The 22,142-nt window shown below is 41.6% G+C and overlaps 1 protein-coding gene across 1 annotated transcript; it reads left to right on the forward strand.

Annotated features, from left to right (window-relative positions):
• The first annotated feature begins 337 nt into the window (after window positions 1-337).
• Window positions 338-1,777, forward strand: LOC147980623 (uncharacterized). Its single transcript, XM_087515687.1, has 3 exons — window positions 338-471; window positions 556-1,122; window positions 1,411-1,777. The coding sequence occupies exons 1-3, from the start codon at window positions 338-340 to the stop codon at window positions 1,775-1,777; spliced, it is 1,068 nt and encodes a 355-aa protein (XP_087371813.1).
• Window positions 1,778-22,142: the final 20,365 nt, after the last annotated feature.

Genomic DNA, 22,142 nt, shown 5'->3' on the forward strand with positions numbered 1-22,142 from the left:
TGGAGGCTGCGTGCCTCTTTAATGAGGAGAAGCACATTATTTCAGGTACTAATGCATTTTCTATTTTCCTTTTTATAATTATTGTTCAAAATTTATGTTTCATGTACTAATTGCTTGTTCTTTTTTAACAGATTAAGGTCAACCCTTACCCTCACAACTGTCCAAGTGTTAACATATCTCAGAGATTGAGGGCTGCAAAGAGAAGATGGATAGCAGATGCTTCTATGGCTTGGATTAGAAAAAAAATCCAGGGATAGGTCCAAAGGAAATTCAACACAGGTTGACAGAGAAGTATGGAGTGGAGGTGCCATATAGTAGGTGTTATTTTGGTAAAGAGATGGCACTAGATAAGATGTTTGGCAAGTACAGTGATAGTTTCAATCTGATTTATTCATTCAAGGCTGAAGTTGAGAGAACATCACTAGGCAGTGTAGTTGAAATTGACAAGCACACTGTGGAATACTCATTGAGGTGAAAGAAACTGCACAAGGAGTGTTTCAGAAGAGTGTTTGTGTGCTTCAAGGCATGTCAGATAGGTTTCTTGGAGGGGTGCAGGCCTTACCTTGCTGTGGATGCAACACCACTGAATGGTAGGTACAGGGGCCAGCTTGTTTCTGCTTGTGCCCTTGATGCACACAATTGGTTATTTCCAATTTCCTATGGTGTCATAGAAGCAGAGTCAATTGAGAGTTGGACTTGGTTCTTCCAACAACTGAAGAAAGTAATAGGACATCCAGAAGGTTTAGTCATACATACTGATGCATGCAAAGGATTGGAGACAGCTATTGATTATGTATATGCTGGGGTGGAGCACAGCGAGTGTATGAGGCATTTGGCTCAAAACTTCAGCAAGAAATTCAAAGGCAAGTTCTATGATGAGAATTTGTGGCCATGCTCACTTACATACAACATTAAAAAGCACAACTATCATCTGAATCAGTTGCACAGTAGGCCCAAAGTTAAAGAATATTTAAAGGAGCATCACACAAAAATATGGGCTAGAGCACACATCAATGACATTTGCAAGGTAGACTATGTGAACAACAACCTTGCTGAAGCTTTCAACTCAAGGATCAAGAAATACAAGGTGCTCCACATAGTTGACTTGTGTGACAAGATCAGGTAGTACATTATGCAAAAAATTGATATAAGGAATAGGATTGCCATTGATCATTTTGAAGGCCATCTCATTGTTCCATCTGTGATGAAGGCCTTAATGGCAAAAACAAAAGGTTTAGAGATGAGTTTGATTAGGAGAAGCCCAACAGAAGCTGAAGTTACTACTACTAATAGAGAAAAAAGAGAATGGAGGTACCCTATTGACTTACAGAAGTGGTCTTGTAGTTGTAGACAATGGCAAGTAACTGGTAAGCCATGTATCCATACTCTGTTCTTTATCACTTCTCTTAGAGGTGAAGCCAGTGGAATAGATCAGTATGTGCACAAGTTTTATTCTGTTGAGAAATTCAGAGCTACTTATGCTGACAACCTTCCAGCTTTGGAAGGGAAGCAACAGTGGGAAATTGTGAATCCAGGATTTAAACTTTCTGCTCCAGTTCAAAACAGAGAACCTAGCAGGACGAGGAAAACTAGAATTAGGTCCACTACTGAAGGAAAAGGACTAGGTCCTAGGAGGAAAAAATGTGGCAGGTGTGGAGGACGAGGACACCATGCCAACAAATGCAAAAATTCAGTTGATGCAGCCTTTGGTGAAGATGACATTGGGGAGCTGAGAATGCAGAAGAGCCAGCAGTGCAAGTGGCAGCAGTGGAAGTAGATGATGGAACAGATTCAGAAGATCCACCACAAGAGCAACCTATAGAGCCAACACCAACATCTACACAAGCTACTATAATCAGGTGATGTTTGTGTATGTTTTTGTATATATGTTTGTTTTCATGCACTATCATATGAAATGTGACATGCTTGCACTTTTCACAGCCCAAGAAAGAATTATAAGAAGGCAGCAGATAGAGGAGCTTCTCCAGCTAAGAAGCAGACAACAACAATTGAAGTTCCTGGTGTGCTAGCCCCCAACCCAGCAAAGAACACCAGGAGCAAAACAAGGCTAGCCCCCAATCTAGCTGAGAACACCAGGAGCAAAAAACTCAAGTTTTAGGTCTTCATTTGCACTTGCTGGTGACTGTTTGAGATGACTGTATGTTGAACTAGTATTTTCACTTGCTGTTGAACTACTGTTTGAGATGTCAGGATGTTGAACTAGTATTTTCACTTGCTGTTGAACTACTGTTTGAGATGCTGGCTATGTCATGCTTTATTTTAAAGTTGTTTGATCATATGTGATGCTTGCTATGTCATGCTTTAATTTGAAGTTGTTTGATCATCTGTCAATATGAACCAAATTGTCGTCGTCGACGACAATTTGGTGATCTCTCTAGTCATCTGCTAATATGAACCAAATTGTCGTCGATGACGACAATTTGGTCATCTCTCTAGTCATCTGCCAATAAGAACCAAATTGTCGTCGACGACGACAATTTGGTCATCTCCCTAGTCATCTGCCAATAAGAACCAAATTTTCGTCGACGACGACAATTTGGTCATCTCCCTAGTCATCTACCAACAAGAACCAAACTGCAGAAATTTAGAACACCAAATAGCATTACATTAGGATTGGTACATTACAAAGTTCATCCATATCCTGCACTACAACAACAATAAACATACTTGCTTCACTTAGTGGCTTGATTCTGTGATAACACTGATAAAGCCACAACTACAACACATACAACAATTCCACTAAAAAACACTGCCCAAACATTGAGCATCTCATCTCTCTCCTTCAGTTTCTTGTTCAAAGCACGGTTCTTCTTTGATAGCTCCATATTTTCCCTCTACAATTTGTGAGACTTGATCCAGTTGCGTTCAATCTCTGCACATAGATCTTAAAATGCAAGGGCCACACGCAGTGGAGGAGGAGGGTCAACCCAAACCACCCACTTGCACTCATCTGGCAACTAATTAGATGAACAAAATTAGAAATTTCAAAATAACAACAACCTCCCAAATTGACAAGCAGCTACTTACATCAAGAGGGCAACCCAAAAATCGTCGGCCCGTGCTAGCCCCTCCCCAAGCCACCAGACGACCAGGAACTAGACCATGTCCAGGGCAACGGTGCTTAGATCTAGGCTCCAAGCCAGAAAATGATTCGTCTGGGTGATGGTACTCCGAGGCGAGCTCCACAATCCCCATCCCATCGATCTAAATCAGAAGAAGAGCAAAAAAATCCCCAAATCAGAGAAACCCTAGAATGAGGGGGTTAAATGGTTGAAACCCTAGAAAATCCCCAAATCCCCACGGAGTGCTCCACTTACCTCTGCGGCAGTAGAACCAGCCGCCGTCGAGGAGTATGATGACGGGAAGCTTGTCGTCCGCATCTTCTCCTCCCGCTCGAGCCTCTCCCACGGCGGCTCTCGATCCCGTTCTTCATGAGCTCTCCCACTCTCTGTTTGTTTCTGCACGTGAGCTCGAGGAGGACGAAATGGTATCAGCGCTGGGGACACAGGGGCAAAAATGACCAAAACGGAGCGCCGTATGTGGTCAAACGGCGCTGACCAAGCGGAGCCATGACGGAAGGGAAAAACGAAAGAATTCCAAAGTGGTGTGGACAGAACCGGTGACTTTCTCAAACTAGGGGTAAAACAGACGAGGGGGTCACAACTAGGGGCATAAATCAAATTGTCCCAAACAATTATGTTCTCGTGTGATGCACATTACAAGTGTTGCCAATGTTGTGTAGTTTCTCACACTTATATTCTGTCTATGCTGCTGTGTCTTAAAAATATATGAGTTGAACTGTGTCTCTATCTTGATTTGGCAACGTAAACTATAATGATATGGATAATAAAGTGACCATAGTACATAGATATATGCTTGTTTCCTGTTGTTATCCTATCCACCTTACTACTGAACCGGTTTACCAAAATGAGTTTCCTATACTACATGCTACACCCGTGATGTGTTTGCTTGTTTCTCTTGTAGTATGCGAATAGAATATTGGAGAAGAGCACCCCACTATGCAATGGTAGAGAAAGTAATGCAAATAAGGTTCAAGATAGTGAGACGGCCCTGTTGGTCTCCAAGAAAGGTGATAAAAATGATCTTGTAGACAGTGAGAAAACCCCATAGTCCTGCGTTGATGTAGTGTTTGAGTTACTGGCCAGTACCGCTGGCACAAGCTCTTCAAACTCGCTGCCTGAATCACTTTGGCTTCTTCAGTCTCAGCTACAAGCTGAAGGCATCAGTCGGCTGTGCTGCGGCAAGAAGCCGAAGGACTGCGGAAGTCCCTGTAGAATTCAGATGCATACTTTCTTGTGCAACAGCAAGTGCTGGAGGATTTAAGCGCCAAACAAGAGAAAGTTAATAAGCTTGCTAAGCATCTTGCCAGCATTATGGGTACCCAGGATATTGTTTCTTGAGCTCTTCTGAAGTGGTTTCAGTTCTAGACTTGTTTTGCTGCGGCGTTTATTTGCATTGGTCGCCAACTTTGACAACCATTGTATATGATATGCTGCTTTGTTCCCTATATTTGCACTAGTGGCAAACTTTGATGCCCAGTGGATGTAATATGTGTAATAGCCATGATAGCCTAGCATAAGTTTCTTGCTTATTTATTTCCTTGTTGTCTTGTTTATTTGTTTTCTTGTAGTCAATGCAATTTATTTTCGCGGTTTGCTAGTGGCCGCAATAACCTATTTTTTAAAACTAGGCCACAATAACCATGGGCTACAACTTTATTGTAGTTACCATGGGCCTCCTACGGGCCGTAGAAACAGTGGGCCTTCTAAGGGCCATAGAAACAATGGGCCTTCTACGGGCCGTAGCATCAATGGGCCTTCTACGGGCCGTATGATTGATCGGCCAAACATGGGCCAACAACGGACCGCACTATGGGCCTTGAATGGGCTAGAGTTGGAAACGTTCGTTCATGGGCCAACCATAACGGGTCGTCGTTAATCGGTCATATTTGATGACACTATGGAAATGGCCTAACAGATTAATGGGCCACAAACGGGCCGACTGTAACCATGGGCTGAATTTGGCCCACAATTAGAAAAGGCCAGTAATAGGCCGTAAGTAACCGAATGCTGGAAATGAGCCCAAGAACAAATGGGCCCTGAGAAGGCTGAAAGATAACATGGGCTTGAAAGGGCCCAATGGAATAATGGGCCGTTAATGGGTATAAAGCGATATACTGTTCGTTACAGGCCAGTTTCGCCACGAGCCGTTAATGGGCCAAGAGTTACAAAGTGCCTCATATGGGCCGAAAGACGCCATGAGCCAGACATGAGCCGGAAGTTACAACGGGCTAGAATCATATTGGACGACCCAGATGACGCTACTAGGCCTAATTCTGATAGGCCGTAACGGCCCCTGGGTTAGCGGGTTGTAAATGGGCTATGTGCGAACAGGCCGTTAACATGCTTTCCTTGGGCCAGCCCGCTATCTTTTGACCAAGTCAAATGGGCTGGCCTTTTCACCGGAATGGGCCTCTGTTGGGCTGTGCCACGTGTCAACATATCATAGGCGCGTCCTGTCCAATGAGTGGATGACATCTGTCCCAATGGTGAGCCAACACGTGTTTCCTTCGACCAATGAGAATTTTACACGTGGAAAATCCCCATTGGTCCAGGTAGTTAACAGGTCATCGGATCCAAAACCGGACCCGATAGCTTAACGGTGACCCGTTATGGTCGACGCCACGTGTCGGTCACCCTTGAGGAAAGCACTTCTATGACGCGCCATTTATCGTCATGGAAGTGGTCACTTCCGTGATGATAATTTTGGTAATGTCATGGAACAGTTCTACGACAGCACAGGTATGACTATCTTGATTATGTCATAAAATCGTCATCGATGTACATGCATGACAGAAAACGTGACCTACTGTGACAAACATGTATCATCATGGAAGTGTATTTTTTGTTGTGAATTGCTTGGTGGCTGAGAACATAGGTTGTTGAGTTTCAAGAGAATTCATTGTTTGAACCTTAACATGTGAATTGGTTGCTACTTTAACATGAGAAGTTTTATAAGAAAGAATTGATGTTATGATGCTAGGAAAAGTGATTGAAATTTTCATCGATCAAACTTGTGCACTTTGCTAGCATTCACACTTCATAAATTATTTCTTTTATCATTTACCTACTCGAGGACGAGTAGGAATTGAGATTGGGGATGCAGATACGTCCCAACGTATCTATAATTTGTGAAGTATTCATGCTAATATATTATCATTCTTGGATGTTTTACAATCATTTTATAGCAACTTTATATCATTTTTTGGGACTAACCTATTGACATAGTGCCCCGTGCCAGTTGCTATTTTTTGCTTGTTTTTTTACATCGCGGAAAATCAATATCAAACGGAGTCCAAACACCATGAAACTTTTTGTGAATTTTTTATGGACCGACCACTAATGGGCCAGAGCAGCACCTGGGGGGTGCCTCGAGGGGGCACAACCCACCAGGGCACGCCTGGGGGCCCAGGCGTGCCCCAAGGGGGCACAACCCACCAGGGCACGCTTGGGGGCCCAGGCGTGCCCAAGTGGGTTGTGCCCACCTCGGTGGCCTCCCGCTCCCCATCTTCGCCCTATAAATTCCTTTCCAAAAACTCTCGGGGTAACCCTAGATCAGAAGTTCCACCGCCGCATGGCTCTGTAGCCACGAGAAACCAGTCTAGAGCCCATTCCGGCACCCTGTCAGAGGGGGAATCATCACCGATGGCCATCTTCATCATCCCGACGACCACCATGATGAGGAGGTAGTAGTCCACCCTCGGGGCTGAGGGTTTGTGCGAGTAGCTATATGTTTAATCTCTCTCTCTCTCCCATGTTCTTGATGGCATGATCTTGATGTATCGCGGGCTTTGTTAATACAGTCGGATCATATGGTGTTTTCCCCTCTCTATCTTGTTGTGATGAATTGAGTTTTCCCTTTGAGATTTCGTTTTATCGGATTGAATACTTTTATGGATATGAGAGCACTTGATATATGTCTTGCATATGAATACTCGTGGTGACAATGGGGAATCATATTGATTCACTTGATATGTGTTTTGGCACTCAACTCGCGGATTCCCTAGGTGACATTGGGGTAATCTATGCATGGGGGTTGATGCACGTTCTCGTCTTTTGTTTCTCTAGTAGAAATCTTGGGGCACTCTTTGAGGTTCTTGTGGTTGGATTGAGTATTATGAATCCAAAATTATTTGGTGTTATTTTAGTATGAACTCTTGATAGATAGATTGGAAAGAATAGCTTCGAGGTGGTTTCGTACCCTACAAACGATTTCTTCTTATGTTCTCCGCTAGATAGGAACTTTGGAGTGATTCTTCGTTGCATGTTGAGGGATGGTTATATGATCCAATTATATTAGCATTGTTGAGAGATTGCACTAGCAAAAGTACGGACCCTAGGCCTCATTTTCAAGCATTGCAATACCGTTTGTGCTCCGTTTTACCAATTGCTACCTTACTATTTTTATTTTCAGAATATAAAAATATATTTCTACCATCCATATTACACCTTTATCACCACCTCTTCGCTGAACTAGTGCACCTATACATTTTCCATTGTATTGGGTGTGTTGGGGACACAAGAGATTTATTGTATTTGGTTGCAAGGTTGTTTGAGAGAGACCATTTTATCCTACACCTCCCACGGATTGATAAACCTTAGGTCAACCACTTGAGGGAAAATTGCTACTGTCTAACAAAACTCTACGCTTGGAGGCCCACCACGAGTCTACAAGAATAAAGTTGCGTAGTAGACATAAATTGCCAATTGATGTAGGAGACAAAGACCCTTCAGAAGGAATCCAACACTTGTCTATTGGCAAGATTCGCCCAACGGAGGTGAAGGAGAGTACCTCATTCGTTCAAGTGGAAGCCTCAACTTGACGGCATGGTGAACCTCATGATGACTTGGAGGCATCCGCAAGTGGAATATGCCAAGATGAAGGAAACGAGGAACTATAACAAGATGAACCTCATCAACCTCCCTCTCCACCTCCACAAGAGAACAACAACACCAACACCAACAATGAATAAGGCCAAGAGGAAGAACAAGATGATGAAGAGGATGTTCCACGCCGACCCAAACAAAAGCTCTGATGAGTTAGAGCAAGTGTTTCAAGAGATCATCCCGTCGAACAAATCTTTGATGTTATTCAAACTGTGAGAATTACTCGTTCTAAAACTCGTTTGGCTAACTTTTGTGAACATTATCCATACATCTCTATTATTGAACCTATGAAGGTTGAAGAAGCTCTTGATGATCCAGATTGGGTGAACACTAGGCATGAAGAGATACACAATTTCGAGAGGAACCAAGTGTGGATAGAAAAGACGGACAGCAACCAAAATGTCATTGGAACCAAATGGGTGTTTTGAAATAAGAAAGATGAAGATGGACAAGTTGTACGCAACAAGGCTTGTCTCGTCGCCCAAGGCTAAACTCAAGTCGAAGGTATGGACTATGGTGAGACATATGCCCCCATTGCTATACTTGAGTCCATACGCATCTTACTTGCTTATGCCAATCACCATGATATCACATTATACCAAATGGATATTAAAAGTCCTTTTCTAAATGGTGAAACTGAGGAGGAAGTCTATGTTAAACAACCACCCGACTTTATTAATCCCAAGAAACCTAATCATGGTTACAAACTTCACAAAGCTCCTTATGGTCTTAAACAAGCTCCTAGAGCGTGGTATAAATGCTTGACCAAGTTCCTTATTGAAATAGGCTTTGAGATTGGAAATTTTGATTCTACACTTTTTACTAAAAGGGTTAATGGTGAATTATTTTTGTGCCAAATTTATGTGGATGATATCATATTTGGTTTGACTAACCCTCATTTTAGTGAAAAGTTTGGTAGGCTAATGTGGGAGAAATTTGAGATGTCTATGATGAGTGAACTCAAGTTCTTTCTTGGTTTGCAAATCAAGCAAACCAAGGAGGGTACCTTTGCTTCCCAAACAAAGTATACCAAGGACTTATTCAATAAGTTCAACATGCAAGAAAGCAAAGGTATGAAAACACCCATGCCTACTAGTGGACATCTTGCCTTGACTAAGGATGGCAAACCGGTTGACCAAAAGGTTTACCACTCTATGATTGGTTCATTGTTATATCTATGTGCCTCTCGTCCCGATATTATGCTAAGTGTGTGCATGTGTGCACGACATCAAGAGTCCCCTAAAGAGTGTCATCTTAATGTTGTGAAAAGGATAGTGAGATACTTAATTCATACACCAAACTTTGGCATTTGGTATCCTAAGAGGTCTTCTTTTGATATGGTTGGCTACTCCGACTCGGACTATGCCGGTGACAAGGTTGATAGAAAGTCCACTTCGGGCACTTGTCAATTTCTTGCTAGATCTCTTGTGTCTTGGTCCTCCAAGAAACAAAACTCGGTATCCTTATCCACCACCGAAGTGGAATACATTGCCGCCGGTTCATGTGTGCTCAGTTACTTTGGATGGCCCAAACTATTAAAGGTTATGGGATATATGTGAAACATGTTCCATTGCTTTGTGATAATGAGAGTGCTATTAAGATTTCTCACAATCCCGTGCAACATTCTCGAACTAAGCATATTGAAGTTCCACATCATTTCATTCGAGATCATGTTGCTAAAGGAGACATCAATCTTAACCATGTCCGTACCGATAAGCAATTGGCGGATATATTCACCAAACCGCTTGATGAGAAAGTTTTTTGCCATTTGAGAGGTGAATTGAACATCATTGATGCCTCAAACTTGGAGTAGAAACTCCATTTGGATACAAGCAAGGCATGAGCCTTTGACTAATCCTTGATATTTCTCTTATAATGATGATCATATGTCTTGGATCTATACTTGTACCATTGCATGTTATCTAACCCTTGTAGGAACTTGGATGAACCCAAATCTATGAGATTGCAACTCACTCACATCTTGAGCAATCTCTACATCACCAAGTCTCTGCAATATGGTGGTTGAAGACAAGGAAGCATGAATCCTTTGAACATATCCTTTGACAATTTCAATATATCAAATTTCATTTGGAATCAAATTTCATGATTGTCATATTGGATACACAAGTGCTCTTCCTTGCAAAACTAACCCATGTAGGTAGAGGAACAAAAACTACAAGCAGTGCTCCCAACTCTTGATGAACTACATGAACCTTGAGCATCCAACACAAGTTCGACTACATGATCAAGATCAACACCACCACCCAAGGTATGTTATTCCATCTTAGAGAAGCTTTACCCCAAGTCATGTGTCAAAGCAGCTTAACAAGATGTGAATACATCAAAATGCTTAAACGATGAGTATGACCTATTATCAAGTGTTATCACTTGACTCCTCAGTCAATATACTCTAACATAGGTGACTTTGTTACCAACCAATTCTAGATGAAGTTATCTAGTGGTTTTTTTGCTTTTACTTTATCTAGATTTCCTTTTCTGTTATCTGGTTTTCTGTGCATTCTCTACATCTAAATCATTGCGAATCCTTAAGTTAATTCCTTGCAAATCTTTGTGAGATCTTATTTGCCAAGTGAGCTGAGATGACAAAATCTTTCCTCTGTATTGAACTCGGCCTCACCAATTTCTGCCTATCGGCTAGACCAAAATGCAATAATACATTGTAGACTGTTCACTGATACAACCGACAAGGATGAACCTAGTCTGACCGATATGCATCATCTATGACACTGCCAACTCGGTGTCACCGATGAAAATGGATCGGCCTTACTGATTTCACTACTGAGAAAATATTTTTGCCATTACTATTGACATTCCTTCTCTAGCTCCACTCGATGATTCTTATCCTCTACTCGCATCTTAAACTACATGCTGCTTTGTACTGTGACTCAAGGACCAAACCTATTTGACTCATGCTCCAGAAAACCCCTTCTAGGAAATTGATGTCAAAGGAGGAGAGAGAGAGCACATCAAAGCTTATCACATGGAAGAGAAATGATATGTCTCCAACGTATCTATAATTTTTGATTGTTCCATGTTGTTATATTATCATTCTTGGATAATTTACAATAATTTTATAGTCATTTTATATCATTTTTTGGTACTAACCTATTGACATAGTACCCAGTGCCAGTTGCTGTTTTTTGCATGTTTTTTTACATTGCAGGAAATTAATACCAAACGGAGTCTAAACGCAACGAAACTTTTTGTGGATTTTTATGGACCAGAAGACACCCAATGGGCCGGAGAAGCACCTGGGGGGTGCCCCGAGGGGGGCACAACCCACCAGGGTGCGCCTGGGCCCCCAGGCTCACCCAGGTGGGTTGTGCCCACCTCGATGGCCTGCCGAACGCCTCTTTGCTCTATAAATACCCCAATATTCCAGAAACCCTAGGGGAGCCGATGAGAATCAATTCCAGCCACCACAAGTTCCAAAAACACCAAATCCAATCTAGACACCATCACTGAGGGGTTCATCATGTCCATTGGTGCCTCTTCGATGGTGCGTGAGTAGTTCTTTGTAGACCTTCGGGTCCGTAGTTAGTAGCTAGATGGCTTCCTCTATCTCGTTTTATTCCCAATACAATGGTCTCTTGGAGATCCATATGATGTAACTCTTTTTGTGGTGTGTTTGTTGGGATCCGATGAACTTTGAGTTTATGATCAGATCTATCTTTTTTTATCCATGAAAGTTATTTGAGTCTTCTTTGATCTCTTATACGCATGATTGCTTATAGCTTCGTATTTCTTCTCCGATATTTGGGTTTTTTTTTGGGCCAACTTGATCTATTTATATTGCAATGGGAAGAGGTGCTTTGTGATGGGTTCGATCTAACGGTACTTGATCCCAGTGACAGAAGGGGAACCGACACGTATGTATCGTTGCCATTAAGGATAACAAGATAGGGTCTATTTCTACACAAATAGATCTTGTCTACATCATGTCATCATTCTTATTGCATTACTCCGTTTCTCCATGAACTTAATACACTAGATGCATGCTGGATAGCGGTCGATGTGTGGAGTAATAGTAGTAGATGCAGGCAGGAGTCGGTCTACTAATCTTGGACATGATGCCTATATAATGATCATTGACTGGATATCATCATGATTATTTGAAGTTCTATCAATTGCCCAACAGTAATTCATTTACCCACCATTTGCTATTTTTCTCGAGAGAAGCCACTAGTGAAACCTATGGCCCCCGCGTCTCTTCTTTATTATATTTGACTTCGCGATCTATTTTATTTGCCTTTTATTTTCAGTTCTATTAAACCAAAAATACAAAAATACCTTGCTGCAATTTATTCTTATTTATTTTATCTCGCATTCCCGCATGATCTATCTATCAATTTGTTACAACTTTCTGACATCCATTTGCCAATTTCTGGCATCGTTGCCGAAAGGGATTGACAACCCCTTTAATACGCCGGGTTGCGAGTATTTGTTATTTGTGTGTAGGTGTCATTCACGTAGTGTTGCGTGGTTCTCCTACTGGTTCGATAACCTTGGTCTCATCACTAAGGGAAATACCTACCGTTGCTATGCTGAATCATCCCTTCCTCTTTGGGGAAATACCGACATAGTTCAAGCAGACATCAAGAAAGCACATCTTAGCTTCTCCAGTTGCTTATTAACAATAGAGGAGAGAAATCACATGTCTTTAAGAGGGGAAAGACATGTTAGTGTATGTTATATTTGTTTTGCTATGATTTTCTCTGATTTTCCTTTGCTATGATTTTCCCTTACCCTAGCTTCTCCCATTATCCAATATCAGATTCAGGGGGAGAAAGAGTTCATTTCTGGGGGAAGAAAATCTTTGCAATTCATTGCATATCTTTATTCCTTGGGGACACGTCTATATCCAAATAGAGTACTAAGTACTCACTCACTAAATGTCATCCTAGTCTTGGTACTTTTGTGATTTCTTAAACTTGCTTTGTTTAGTAGTATCCTAGTGTTATCTAACCCTGTTTTCTCAAGTTCATCTCGACCAAAGCCAGCTCAAGACCACAAGGTAAGTATATGCATCACACTCATGTGCATGATAGTTTCTTGTTGATGTTCATATTGTTTGCAAGAAGGACTCATGAACATGAAGGTACACTCACTATATTCACATCATTTGCTTTGATGCATATAGCCAAGATACATGTAACTCATTACTTGCTCTGACATGCTTATGTATTCACATGCTCTCATTGTAACATCCCAAAATTCTAAATTTTGGAATGTTATATTAAATAAATAGTTTTGATTGTTTGTTTCATTTTGGTGTGGTTGCTGGTGAGAAATTGAGTGAAATTTGAAAGTTTTTGAAAGTTAAAAGAGAGGGAATAAAAGGACTTTCCCAAACTTTCACCTTGCATTTATAATCTCCATGAATTCAAATTCATTTCATCACAAAACCTTAGAGTGAAGATGATATGCCTTCTTCCATTTAAATAAATGAAAAGGGTTTTTGAAAATATTTGAATTCCATTTGAAAATATTCCAAAATTCAGAAACTTTATGCAACTCAATGATTTTCATGAGAGAAGATAAAATGACTTCAAGTCATATGAAATACGAGTTGGAAGTTTAAAAGAATCAAATGTAAAGTCCCTTTGAAGGTATTTTGAAACCCACTTTCAATTTGGAGTTATTTGGTTCTTATTCAAATTATTTTCTCCAAAAATAAAATATGTGGAAAATGGGGTTAAATGATTCCCTACAGTAGAAAATTGGAGAAAAATGAGTGTGAAATTATGTTGGTATTTTAAAATATTTTTATTTGGTTTTTAAATGAGCCAGCAGCACTATTTGCTTTATTGAAATTTTTGTGGATTTTATTTGCCGCTAAATATATGTTCATGTTATAGAAAATCTTTTTCTGAAATTTTTCATATATAATATGCCTATATATCATTTTTTATTTGTGGTTTGTCTTATTTTTGTTGTCAGTTTTTTTAAAAAAAACTCTCCCCGCCGAACTGGGTCGGCCCAGCTAGCCGCCAGGCCGTGGCCCAGCCAGCCCACCGTCTCGTCTCCGTCCCCAAGCGGGACTCTGCTCGGGAGTCCGTCGTCGCCGCACCACGAGCCCGACCTGGTCTCCAGCCGCCGCCTTTGCCCCTCGCGCAAGCCACGCCTCCCCTCCCCTCCTAGGAATGCGCCACCCACGGCACCCTCTCTCTCCTCCTCCCAAGCTGCCGCACACCTCCGCCGCACCCGCCACCGCCGCCGAGCTCCGCCGCTGTCGCCCCGCATCGTCCCGTCACCCTCGACCAAAGCCGCCACCTTCTTCAACTTCGCCTCGACGCCCCGCACCTTCCCGTGGTGCCGCCCGAGCCGGAGGACCACCGGAGCCGCTGCTCCGTCTGTAGCCGACGCCGCCGTCATCTTCTCCATCACTGGCGACCCCAACCGCCGCGGTAACCGCCACATGCCCTCATCCGTCCAATCTAGATCCAATGGTCCAGATCGAGGGTTTTTTTCATTTTTCGAAATGTTTTGTTTTTATTTAGTAAACGTTTGCTAGGTTAGCTTGTGTTGTGAACATGTTCATCGTTTATGCTTCTATAGCGGACGTTCGTCCGTTAGTTTTCTATCGCGTAGCCAGGGACCTAGATGCAATTTGTTTTCTTACAAATTAGCCCCTGCTTTTCAATCTAGCACAACTTTTTACTCGTTTTTCCAAACTCGATGAAACCAACGCCAAAATCTTCAGTGTGATCTCATCTAACCAGAGAACCAAACTAAAAATATTTTTGGAAGTTCTAAAATTTTCAAACAGATTTGAATTCAAACTTGTTTTGGCTATAACTTGAGTTTTATAACTCCGATTAATTTGATTCTTTTTGCAAATCGAAGCTCTTGACATGTACTTTCCGTTAAGATCAAAATCACACAATTTTGCTGCTATTAAAAATATGTTTATGTCCATGAGTTTTATTTGATGGTTTTGAAGTTTTTCAAAGTATTTTCTTCGTTCTTTTGGATCTTTTGAGTGATTGCTTATGTGTGGTTATAATTGCTTGCTTACGATAGATTGAACGGAGTGCGATGAGTAGAACTATTAGAAATTATGAGTGCGAAGAATCTTCATCAATAGTACCAGGCAAGTTCGCACTTTGATCATACTTTTCTATACCCAGTTTCACCTGCATTTGATACACCCCTCAAAGATTTGCATGTGTAGGATTTGGGTACTGTGCTTTTGCTATGTAGTTTAGGAGGTAGGAACCTAATACCTTTGATCACCCCGGGAGTATATGTTATGCTCATATTGCTTAGCCATGCTCGTAGACGGGGATTGGTATGTGAGAATCGTGCAAGTTGTGAGAGATAATAACTAAGGGAAACTTAAGGTGGCTACTTTAATACACATCCGGGTGGATTGGTTGCGGGCACCTGGGGAATCTAGTGTTGTCCTAGGAGATCCTGCGGTACCCGTGTGATCATCCTATGGAATGCCACCCAGGCTCAAAGGGATCATAAGATTATTCATGCCTAGAAACTTCTGTGTGCAGCCACAATCCATTATGGGCTCTAGCATAGTTAAGTAAGTTGTGGGAAACCTTTCCATGATGGCCTAGCAGATGTAGGGGAATTTTACGTGTACCGGCCTATCTATCGGTTAAGGGAACCTCTTCGGAAAGACTATGTCTTGATCATCCGGTTCTCAAACATCAGGCAGTGCGAGAAATTCAACGGAAGAGATCGAGTCTTGTGGGGAAAAGTGCGCAAACCTCTGCAGAGTGTACAAACAAATCATGATTAGCCGTGTCCCCGGTTATGGACATTTTGAGTATCTAGAAGTGAATTATTTGTTGGTCTTATCACTCTGTTTAATTAATGAATTGGGGTATTATTTATACTTGGTAATTTTGGGATTGAGTTGGAGGAACTTTCTCAATAATGGCATAACCTTTGTAGTAATAAAAATTTATTGCTTTGTTGTAGGGAAAAATTAGCTTTATGCAAAATTAAACTTAGAGCCTCCACCAGCCAAATATGCATATAGAGATAGACATTTTCATTATTATTCTATGGTGTGAAATTGCCAGTACATTCAATGTACTGACCTACATGGATGCAACATCTCATGTTGCAGGAATCATACGACGAGTAAGTGATACGTTAGGGTTACGATGTCTACACTCAACTTTGTCGTTGGTGTTGTTGGGAATCCACAACCTTGTTGTTACTTCCGCTATATTGATTGAGGTAATAGTATTTACGTTATTTTTACATGTGATTGCACTCTGTTATAAATCCTTGAGTACGGTGTGTGTCAGCATACCGATCCAGGGATGAAACTTAAGCACAGAGACTTGACCCATTTGGGTCGGGTGGCTACAAGATGGCATCGGAGCACATGTTGACTATAGGACGTGACCCCTAGAAACTGGCAATCCCGTAGGAAAGGATTTCTCTAAAATTTTAATTTTCAAAAGAGATCCCTGAACTCTCATCTTTTCTAAGCTTTACCAAGTATTTCCTATCACCTCAAGTAGTTAGACTATACCCTTTCCCCTTTTGATCACGCGAGGATTCAGCTGATGAGACCACTCCGAGAAGATATCGAACAACTTAGACCACTTCGAAATGAAGAGGATTTTAGCGTGCATTATAATAATGGAAACTACAATGGTTGAAGACTCCGAAGACTAGGAGAAATTAAAGGCTCTAAAGAATTTCCAGATTTGTATGACCTAGGAAGGCTACCCTTATGGAACTTGTCAGACTATTGAAGCTATCAATACCTGAGATCAAGGTGTGTTGGAGAACGACCGAAACATGGAGTGCTAAAACTCAAAGTTTTTGTCAAGAAAACCCTAAGGAAGGAGATATCAACTATGGAATGATAGCTGATGGCAATGACATGGGCATAAACACGTCTATCCATAATGTTATTGCCCGCTTATGCTATTGCCACCATGCTGAGTTAAGCATGCATTTCTTCAAAAGGATTGGATGACAAAAGGGCTAATGGAGCACCTATCAGCAAAAGATGAAGTTTTAACCTTAGCTAGTGTATCACCAGGATCTGGAGTATTACATCAAGAATTTTAAGATGGACCTTCAGGAAGCTGTATTTGACAAGCAAGCATTTCCGGAAGAACTCAGGACCCAGAAGCTGAAAGTAGCCAAGCTGGAGGAGCAAAACCTTGAGATACCGGAGATTCGTCAGGAACTGAGGGATAGTAGGACCATGGTTCATGCCAAGGATGTTGAAACCCAGAAGTTTGGAACGCAACTCCAGAATATTAAAGGACGTCACAAGAGACTTCGTGTCAACAGAAATGACATGGCAGAAGAACTTGAGAACATCAGCAAGCACGATCAGAAGAAGACCAAACCCCGGTTATATACATACGTTAGATGCGACGATTGTGAGCTGTCATTTGTTTGATGTTTTTCTGACAACCATGAAATAAAATCTGTCTCTTCAAACTATTGTTTGTGTTATGTGTATCCCTCTCTATCTCTCTTATCTCACCCCAAAACCCTTGGGACTAATAGAGGATGAATGGAGATGAACTCATATTTTCTAGATCGATGACTCAATTGGAGACGGACCGATGGATTCAGAACATGAAAGATCACATGAAGAATAACACTATAGATGGAAAGGATATGGCCCAACATACTCTTCAGTGTTTTGAAAGAGGTGCTGCTACTTGGGGGAGGATGTACAAAACCATCAATGGATGGCAAAGAGTAACCACTTGGGAAGAATTTAATTTGACTCTGCTAAAGACTCGGCTTGTGTCCCAGAAATTGAAGCCTTATGGAAATGATATGAAGAAACCTTGTGCATGCAAGCTCCATGGAGAAATGGGACACAACCATAAAGAACGCAAGGATGAATGCCCTAATTGTGAAGAAAGTCACCCAGCTGAAGAATGCCCAGCTAGGCAGATTACTTGTTTCTTGTGTGAAGGGACTACCCACTACCCTGCTTAGTGTCACATTTACCCCATGGTACAAAGAACCATCCAGCAGAAGAGAGAAGCAATGAAAGGAGCCCTCATGGTAATTTTAGAAGAACCTGTGATGAAGGCCGAGGTGGAGGACACACCCAAAGAAGACCCAATTAAACCCTGCACCAAGTCATGCTATTCATGTGGAGAAGAAGGACACATCTCCCAGAACTGTCTGAAGGGGGATCTAGTAGCATTTCCGACAGTGGAAGCAGAGTATGACCCATAGGAAATATAAGCCCTGATTGGCACGGAAAAGTCCAGGAAGAGAAATAGATTGGATTCCAGGAACAACCCAATTTCTACAAAGAAGGACCTGAGTCATATCACATGTTTCAGGTGCAAAGATTCAGGGCACTACTTTAGCAGTTGCCTGAAAAGGAAGCCGAAGACCCAAGGAGGCTATGTAATCACAAGGAAACCATGAGACTTGTCAAAAGTAATATGTTTCTGCTGTAATGAAGCACATCACCTTGCCAGAGATTGTCCCAATGAGAAGGAGACTTGTGCTAAATAGTTGTGTCAAAAAAGAAATATAGTAGTAGTAGTGGGACCATTTCTTTTACATTCAGGTGTTGAGTTGATGCATGTAATGGAAATGCACGAGATTGTAATAAATTCATGAAATCAATAAAGTTCATGTATCATGATGAGTTGTTACTCTATGAAGAAAGATTTTGACCATTTTCGAGGATATGAGAAATATGGTGTATGGAAGAATTTGTGCATTTCAAGGGTGGTAGTACCCTGTGAGGACACTTGACCCCTGGAAAAGAGAATGACACTCCACGGAGTGGACTTCAGACAAAATAAGTATGAGTTTTATCTCAATATGTGGGATACCCCAAGAATATGAAGGGATGAAGTACTATTGGATATAACGGAGGTATAATGTTGGTAATATGGAGCAACTGTAACCCCAGGATGAGTTCAATGGTTACAAGTGATGAGATGGGCCATAACCCACAGGCCCAGGACCCGCCAAGAAGCAAGCACACTCTTGCTGAAGGAAAAACCCTGGAAGAGGATATGCCTTTATCAACAGACGATCTTATAGGAGTTACGCAAAACCTGAGAGTGTGAAGAAACGATAGATGTTTGTTTGGCTTGCAGAATCAATGGATTATTCGAACTTAGTTTGTGGACAAGAGGAATTCTGCATGCTTGTGAGGATGACCGAGTGTTAGAATGCGAGATTCACGAAACCGTATACAAGGTAATGATTTGGGTGCGGAATGGATTGATCACCATGCTGACTTACTCTTATTATTCGCCTTTGTTATATGGGATGGTAAATCTGAGTGACTTACCCATAGTAGAGAGACGACGATCAAAACCTTGTTTAAACCTTAGAATGGTATGACAGTTTTCCCTTGTACAAGGCAGCTCTTGCCAATCGTAGGTCATACGCTGAGAATGAAGCCTAGACCCGTTTTCCGCAGGGACCCATTATTTGATGACCACCATGATATATCGATAGTTGTTTAGTATTGGCGCCAGATCCGTCAGCTAAGAAGACCCAGTCACAGGAGGACCATACCAAGATAAAACTTCAGAAGAATTGAGGAAAAGGTTATGCCACTACCGGAAGAGCCAGAGTAGGAATTTTCCCGAGAATCTGAGAAGATTGACACTGCCAACAATAAGGATGTACGACATGAGTTTTGATGGAACCGTAACCATGTTCCTAAGGGTGGTAGCACCCCAGACCCCCCTATGACGATTGTTGGATTTTGAGAAGACCCCGACCCTAACCTATTTCTTGCTAGCCTCTCCGAATCTCGAGGACGAGATTCATTTTAAGGGTGGTAGGTTTGTAACATCCCAAAATTCTAAATTTTGGAATGTTATATTAACTAAATAGTTTTGATTGATTGTTTTATTTTGGTGAGGTTGCTTGTGAGAAATTGAGTGAAATTTCAAACTTTTTGAAAGTTAAGAGGGAATAAAAGGACTTTCCCAAACTTTCACCTTGCATATATAATCTCCATGAATTCAAATTCATTTCATCACAAAACCCTAGAAGTGAAGATGATATGACTTCTTCCATTTAAATAAATGAAAAAGGTATTTGAAAATATTTGAATTCCATTTGAAAATATTTCAAAATTCAGAAACTTTATGCAACTCAATGATTTTCATGAGAGAAGATAAAATGACTTCTTCAAATCATATGAAATATGAGTTGGAAGTTTAAAAGAATCAAATTTAAAGTCCCTTTGAAGGTATTTTGAAAGTGCTAGTGATCGACTAGAGGGGGGTGAATAGGCGATTTTTATGAAAGTCTTCAAAACATGGAAGTTTCGAAGACAAACGATAGAAATAAACCTATTACCATGCAGCGGAAGGTAGACTACACTAGGAAAACCATAGTCAAGTATTCAATGAAGTGAAAGCACAATGACTAATAGTAGCTAGGCAGTAAGGATCAGGTAGGAAGATATTGTGAAGCCAATCAGAACAAGTAATCACTCAGTGAAGCCAAATGGTGATGCAATCGTACAATGACTTCACATGGACCAACAGTAAGTAAAGGGAAGGGAAGGATGAAACCAGTGACTCGTTGAAGTCAATGATTTGTTGGACCAGTTCCAGTTGCTGTGACAACCGTACGTCTGGTTAGGGTGGCCAGGTATTTAAACCTGAGGACACACAGTCCCGGACACCCAGTCCTGAACACGCAGCTCAGGACACCCAGTCCTCACCGTATTCCCCTTGAGCTAAGGTCACACAGACCTCTCCCAATCACTCTGGTAAGTCTTCAAGGTAGACTTCCAAACCTTTACAAACTTTGTTCACCGGCGATCCACAATGACTCTTGGATGCTCAGAACGCGACGCCTAACCGGCTGGAGGATTCACAGTCCTCAAGTGTAATAAGTCTTCAGATCACACAGACAAGAAGACTTAAGTGATGCCTAACTCTCTTTGGCTCTGGGTGGTTAGGGCTTTATCCTCGCAAGGAATTCTCTCTCAAAGGCTTCGAGGTGGGTTGCTCTCAAATGACAAAAGCTGTACTTCAACTCTAAGCAGCCAACCGTTTATGGTTGTAGGGGGTGGGCTATTTATAGCCACTAGGCAACCCGACCTGATTTGTCCGAAATGACCCTGGGTCACTAAGGAACTGACACATGTTCCAACGGTCAGATTTCAAACACACATGGCAACTTTACTTGGGCTACAAGCAAAGCTGACTTGTCCAACTCTGGACAAGATTCGCTCTCATAGTCTTCACTCGAAGACATAGGATTTTGGTTAAGCATCACTTCAGTCATTCTGACTGGTTCTCTTGGACCCCACTTAACAGTATGGTGGTTCCTATGACTCAACAAAGAAGAAAAAGAACTACGAAAGATCTAAGTCTTCGCGCTCCATAGTCTTCATGCGATGTCTTCTCTTGTCATAGTCTTCAATGTGAATGTCTTCACATACCACCTTTGACTTCAATGTCTTCATACATTTTTAGGGGTCATCTCTGGTAGGAAAACCGAATCAATGAGGGACTTCTACCTATGTTATCCTGCAATTCTCACGAACACATTAGTCCCTCAACTAGGTTTGTCGTCAATACTGCAAAACCAACTAGGGGTGGCACTAGATGCACTTACAATCTCCCCCTTTTTGGTGATTGATGACAAACTAGTTGAAGTTTTCAACGGGGAATATAATATGTGAAATTGAAAAGGATAAGAAATTGTCTTCATAAGTTGCAAGGGCTCCCCCTGAAGATGTGCATATAAGGAATTTGCTTTTGGAATGCAAATGCACATGGCAGGTTGTACTTGTGGAGATCCTCTTCAACTTATGATGACAATTCATCATGCATGAGAAGTATGTGAAGATAATGACATGCATAATGAAAAATGGACGTCTGCAAATGATCTAAGTGCGGAAAAGCAAATAAGTAGCAGACGACCATCAAGTTTAAGTGTTACAACTCAAAGAACAGAATGTATCAAAACGAGAGTTGTAAACACTAGGCAAAACATGAAGTAACCGCCCATATGGACCCGCTTGAAGACTATCAAACTCATATGCTTCTCCCCCTTTTGTCAGTAAGGACCAAAAAGGTTTGAAGACATAGAGCATCTACTCGTTCCCATGAGGAGTAGGTGAAGCAGCAAGGTCGTCGGTGTTGTTAGGCGGTGCAGACGAACTCGGGGCAGTGTCGA

This window comes from Triticum urartu, chromosome 3A (genome assembly GCF_056163025.1).
Source record: "Triticum urartu cultivar PI428250 chromosome 3A, HENAU_Tu73, whole genome shotgun sequence".
Taxonomy (NCBI): domain Eukaryota; kingdom Viridiplantae; phylum Streptophyta; class Magnoliopsida; order Poales; family Poaceae; genus Triticum; species Triticum urartu.

Bases quoted from the DNA above. Each gene is read 5' to 3' on its own strand.
- LOC147980623 (XM_087515687.1), top strand. From the start codon at position 338: ATGGCACTAGATAAGATGTTTGGCAAGTACAGTGATAGTTTCAATCTG. The intron at 472-555 runs GTGAAAGAAACT...GGAGGGGTGCAG, and splicing joins ACTGTGGAATACTCATTGAG to GCCTTACCTTGCTGTGGATG. The intron at 1,123-1,410 runs GTAGTACATTAT...CACTTCTCTTAG, and splicing joins GACTTGTGTGACAAGATCAG to AGGTGAAGCCAGTGGAATAG.